Source organism: Cervus canadensis, chromosome 4 (genome assembly GCF_019320065.1).
Source record: "Cervus canadensis isolate Bull #8, Minnesota chromosome 4, ASM1932006v1, whole genome shotgun sequence".
Classification (NCBI taxonomy): Eukaryota; Metazoa; Chordata; class Mammalia; order Artiodactyla; family Cervidae; genus Cervus; species Cervus canadensis.
This window is the reverse complement of record NC_057389.1, coordinates 99,962,924-99,968,939: the sequence shown is the minus strand read 5'-3', so window position 1 is coordinate 99,968,939 and position 6,016 is coordinate 99,962,924. Positions and strand designations below refer to the sequence as shown.

The 6,016-nt window shown below is 36.3% G+C and overlaps 1 protein-coding gene across 1 annotated transcript; it reads right to left on the bottom strand.

Moving 5' to 3' along the window:
- Positions 1-4,655: 4,655 nt before the first annotated feature.
- LOC122439339 (olfactory receptor 7A17-like) lies at positions 4,656-5,657 on the bottom strand. The gene has a single exon (XM_043464412.1). The coding sequence runs from the start codon at positions 5,625-5,627 to the stop codon at positions 4,656-4,658; it is 972 nt and encodes a 323-aa protein (XP_043320347.1). The 5' UTR covers positions 5,628-5,657.
- Positions 5,658-6,016: the final 359 nt, after the last annotated feature.

Here is a 6,016-nt window from a genome sequence, read left to right as displayed (position 1 = left end):
CATTGTCCTTTCATATAAAACTTTGGGCACTACATTGCTTGCCTTCCTGAATCTTTTTCCAAAGCTATTAGGAATTTCATACTTGGTTTCAGAAGTTAGAGCCATCATTTAGCCTCTCATTACAAAATGATTATTATTATGAGACATATTTAGATATTTTTATATACCATTACCTTCCTTGGCAATTAGAGTCACTGTCTGCTTTAATTTTATAGAAGTTCATTCTGTGATGTTGTCCTCTTATGCGCCTCATTCTCCATTGTACAAAAGAGCTTCAGACAGGTTTAATGTTCTGATCAAAGTTTTAAACAAGTAAGAGAATGCATCTTGACTGGACTCTCTCAAGATGCTTCCAGGTCTCAAACTCTGAGATAATGATTGTCAACCAAAGACCATTTTACAACTGGTGATATTTGGCTTGTCTGTAGGGCTGCCACTGAAAACCTGTGCAGGACAGCATCCAACACAGATGATTATACTGTCCCAAATGTCAACAATGAGAAGGTGAGAAAATTTATTCTAGACCAGCATGTCTCTAATTCACTATTTCTACAAATTGCTAAAGGTTGTAGTTCAAATTCAAGTCATGATTCAACAAGTCTGATTCAGGGAGCCCAGGAACTCTGCATTTCTATCAAGATGCTCAATGTTATTGATGCTGCAGATCCAGGTCTGTGGATCACAATTTGAACAGCAAGGCAGTGGTCCTGAATTTGACTCATGTGTTGGTAGTCTTAGGTCTTTACCAAAAATATTTCATGTATGGAATTTTGAAAGAAAATAGTTTCACTTACTTTATAGTGATAAATTTATTTGATTTTTATTTATGTAAAATAAATGAGTGACATCAAATAATTTCTGTCTGAAAAATAGTTTGCAGTAGGCAGAATAAAGGGGCTTCCCAGGTGGTGCTAGCGGTAAAGGATCTGCTTTCCAAAGCAAAAGCAAGAAAGGCAATTTCAGTCCCTGGGTTGGGTTGATCCCCTGGAGCAGGAAGTGGCAAACTACTCCAGCATTCTTGCCTGGACAATTCCATGGACAGAAAAACCTGTTGGGTTACAGTTCACTGGATTGTAAAGAGTCAAAGTGACAAAACATAGGCAGAATAAAATCCTCAAAAACTAAGTCCTCATCATATTCCCAAGAACTTTTGAATATCCTAGCTTGCACTGCAAGAAAAATTGCAATAGCAGAAGCAATGAGGTTGTTAATTAATCTTGATTTATATATAATCTTATGAAGATTAGCACAGATTATCCAAATTGGACTAATGTAATCACAGTAACCCTTTAAAAGTGGGAAAGAAGAAGAAGTGAAGTGAGATAGGCAGTTAAAAATGCTATGCACCTGGGTTTGAAGATAGAGGAAAGGCCATGAGCCCAGGAATGATGGTGGCCAATGTAAATAAAATAACAAAGGGGATATACTTGTCCTCTGGAGTGTCCAAGAGGATCGAAATCCTGCCAACATTTAAATTTTAGCCCAAAGAGACCCATTTCAGGTTCGTGACCTTCTAGAACTTCAAGATAGACATTCATTCTAAACTACTGTTGTGGTAATTTATTACAGGAGCAAGATGAATCTAATATAGATACTTGTTCAATCAGATGTTGTCCCTCTGAGCTGAGTTTAAGCTTTTCAATACAGTCAGTGAGCTTCCCTTAAAAGGCACTCTGTGTGGAACTCCTATTTTAAATATAAGAAAATTAAATTCAGTTTGGAGGAATTTTGCACCATTAGCTGGTACAGGGAATTTCACATTGCCCAGTGTAAATATTGGAGAAGGAAATGGCAACTCTTTCTAGTATTCTTGCCTGGAAAAACCCATGGACAGAGGAGCCTACAGGGCTAAGTTCGCGGTGTCACAAGAGTCAGACACAATTTAGGGACTAAACAATAACAACAAATGTAAATATGTTCTGACTTTGAGGTCTTGGAGAATTTAAGATAAAAAAGTAAAGCATTATCAAGATTAAGATCACACATTCTATTTTACATCTTCCTGTTAAACTTTTTATATTCTATTTATGCTAATTCAAGCATTTATTCTTTTTTTTTCAAGCATTTATTCTTTCATGACTATCCTTCCAACTTTCTCTTAAGTTTTCTTCTAAAACAATGGATGGGATTACAAATGAGACTGTGTGCATATATATGTATGGATGAGTGTGGCTGTTTGAGAGAAAGGTGTATACAAATACATACATGTACTTCTAAACTTGAAAATTGTGGACTCAGCAAAGTATTTCTATACATTTCATTCATTTTTCACAACTTTCAAGTGAGTGAGAATTAATCATCTCACAGTTTCTTCTGAAATAAGCAAAACTAAGGCAAGTTGCATTGTTGAGTAACATTAAAAATGAATTAAAATGTCTTGTGCACCTTCTGAAGTCATACACAAATTGAATAATGTTTTTATTTTTCTGAAATCCAGAAAATTGTATGTTTTTAAAATGTACAGTTTATTATATGTAATTACACTTTAATGAATTATTTAAGAATTAAACATTTCTGTTGGTACATTGTTTAGTGTAGTATGTTAAGCACATGTAGTTGAGTCAAACCTAAAATTGGTGAGAGATAGCTCCTCTAACTAAGTGCTAACTCCTCTAACTAGTGGCAGTCAGCTCCATTGGCTCAGTCAGTGAAGAGTGTGCAGGGGACCTGTGTTTGATCCTTGGATCAGGAAGATCCCTTGGAGGGGAAATGACAACCAACTTCAGTATCCTTGCTTGAGAAATCCCATGGACTGAGGAGCCTGGTGGGCTACAGTCCATGGGGTCACAAAACACAACTTACTGACTAAACCACCACCAGCTCCTCTAACTAGGAAGAAACAAAGTGTCATTTATGGATATAGTAATGGTGAAATTTAGATAAAACAGTTAACATCTGAGAAACCCTTTTTTTTTTTTTCTTATAAACTAACCTGAATATATAAAAGGAAGAATTTGACATAAAGTGGCTTAAGACAGAGAAGCATTACAACTGCACACAACATCATGGATGAGCCTTTATAACACAATATAGCCTGACAGCCGACAGTGGACCCATGAGGAGACAAATCAGAGCTCAGATAAAATCCCCATCATAGAAACCCATTTGATAATAAATCCATTATGTTAGACCACTTGCTTTTAGGATGATTTTCTATGTAGCAACAGCTAACTGATACAATAGGCAGTGTGAACAAAACTGAGGGAAATTATAATAACATGCTGCTTTTTCCCTAGGCAATTGTTGTGATATTTGAATAGCATTCATGATTTCCCTGTTATTCAAGTTTATTTCATACAGTTATGTTAGAAAGGGATTCCACTGAGGTTTCCTTTTAGGTAAGCAAGAAAGTTTTAAAGGATATGCCTGTTTGTACAAAACTTGTGATTGAACCACAGGACTGGATAGAAGGTTAAGCTCTCTAGTGAGCCACACTTTGGATATATGTGTGTGTGTGTGTATTTATAAAATATAAATTTATATAATATAAATAGAAATTATATAAATTATATATATAATATAAATATGATATTTATATTATTCAGACTTCCCTGATAGCTAAGTTGGTAAAGAATCCGCCTGTAATGCAAGAGATCCTGGTTTGATTCCTGGGTTGGGATGACACCCTGGAGAAGGGAAAGGCTACCCACTCTGGTATTCTGGCCTGGAGAATCCCATGGACTATACAGTCACAAACAGTCGGACACAACTGAACAACTTTCACTTTCATATTATTTCTTGACTACTCTTTTAGTGGGAATGACAGAACTTGGAATGGGTGAAATACTTCATTTAGAGCAATGGAAGGAATCATATTTTTAAGCAATAATGGAAAACTTCAAGTAGAAACAGAAAGATATAATTAAACCAAACACTACTTCACCCAACAATAAACCCCTTTATGAATGAACACCATGGAAAACTAGTTTGCAAGGTAATAATCTGACATAAAGTTTTGCTACATCATGCTTAGAACACTATTTGAGTCAAGACCTTATAATGTCAAAGTCTTTATTGAAATTTGCTTCAGATAGACAATTGGAGATATACATCTGATGCTCCATTTTGCCAGTAACTCCTGTAGGCAACGTGAACACTGAGCTAAATGGAGAACAGTACACTGTGAGGGAGTAAAATCAGATGACCAGTTATGAAACACACTCTCTGTTAATGTCTATGAATCCATTTTCAGATAGAGTAATTATGTGATGTTCCAAGTTATACTGAACTGAAAAATGATAAAGTGGCTTCATATGTGTCTCTTCTATGGAATTATGTAAATGCTTTTTTGTCAAATTTTTTTTCCCTTTTTCCATATAAGTAGCACAATTCATGATTATACTTTTAGTAAAGTGAAAAAAAATGACTCTGTAAAGTATTTCATCTCAGGAGAGTTTATTCTTAAGAAATGGGCAATTTACATATATTTCACATTTTCGAGTCAATTTTTGAAAGTCAAAAAAGGACAAAATAAAAACTATACACGACAGAGAACAGAAAAGTTAATAAAAATTTGTTTTGTTTTGTTTTATTGTATAGAGAAGTTGAAATCAAAGAAAAGGAAATACCAAGCAGTCAATTGAAAAAACTATTGCTATAATCACAAAACAACCACAGAGTCAAATTTCCTGGCCCTGAGGCTTCCAGTCTGGGTGTCATGGGCAGTTCTTCAGCCCAGGAGAAAATAGCCTTTTTATAAAAGTTTCCACCCCAAAGAATCTTTTCAGAGCCCTCTTTATGTCTTTATTTCTCAGACTGTAGATAAAGGGGTTCAGCATGGGTGTGACCACAGTGTACATCACCGAGCCTGTTGCACTTGAGTGGGAGCTGTGGGTAGCAGCAGAGCTAAGGTACACTCCTAGGCCAGAGAAATAAAATAAGGAGACAATGGAGAGGTGAGACGCACAGGTTGAAAATGCTTTATACTTTCCATGGGCTGATGAGATTCCACAGATAGAGGACACTATCTTCGAGTAAGAGTAAAGAATACCAGTCAGGGGACCACCACCTATAATCATAGCTCCAAAACACAGTGTTGTGTTATTGAGGAAAGTGTCATAACAGGCAAGTTGGACAAACTGTTTGGTTTCACAGAAAAAGTGGTGTATTTCCAAGTCTGAGCAGAAGGACAAACGTAACACCATTAAGCTGTGTAACAATGAGTATGTTGCACTTATTACCCAGGACCCCAAAACCAGACATCCACAGAGCCGAGGGTTCACAATGACTGTGTAGTGCAAAGGGTGGCAGATGGCCACGTACCGATCATAGGCCATCACAGCCAGGAGAAAGTCATCTAATTCTGCAAAGAGTATGTAAAAATACATCTGGGTGATGCACCCTTCATAGCTTATGACTTGGCTCTGCATCTGGATGTTCCACAGCATCTTTGGGACGGTGGTGGAGATGAAGCAGATATCTACAAAGGACAGGTTGGAGAGGAAGAAGTACATGGGGGTGTGGAGGTGGGAGTCTGAGCTGACAGCCAGGATGATGAGCAGGTTTCCAAACACAGTGATCAGGTATATGGAGAGGAAAAGTCCAAATATGAGGGGTTGCAGTTCTGGTTCCTCTGAAAATCCCAGAAGAAGAAATTTTGAAAATTGTGTGTTGTTCCTTGGTTCCATGTGGTGGAAGTGACTATTGGGCAAAAGAAAATACCAAGAATAATTCTCACTTGAACAGGGATAATTTACATAACTGAACTACTATAATTTTTATTTTGTTGGCAAGAAATTGATGTTAAGATGTTATATATAGATAAATTCCCTTGAGGGTACACCCCATTTCACCTGTTAAAATTTTTGCCCCATTCACAGTATATTTTTAAAGAGTTCATGTATTGGGTTGACCAAAAGAGTTGCTCATTGTTTTTTTCATGTAAGATGGATCTAGTAGCACTCACTTGTCTTTAACATAATTTGAAACAATTGTGTTATATTGTGACAGATATCATACCAGCATGCATTTAAAAAAACAAAAATTGGTGAATTTTTGTATAGCTATTTTAATATTG

Coding starts and splice junctions, on each gene's coding strand:
- LOC122439339 (XM_043464412.1), bottom strand. CDS start 5,627: ATGGAACCAAGGAACAACACACAATTTTCAAAATTTCTTCTTCTGGGA.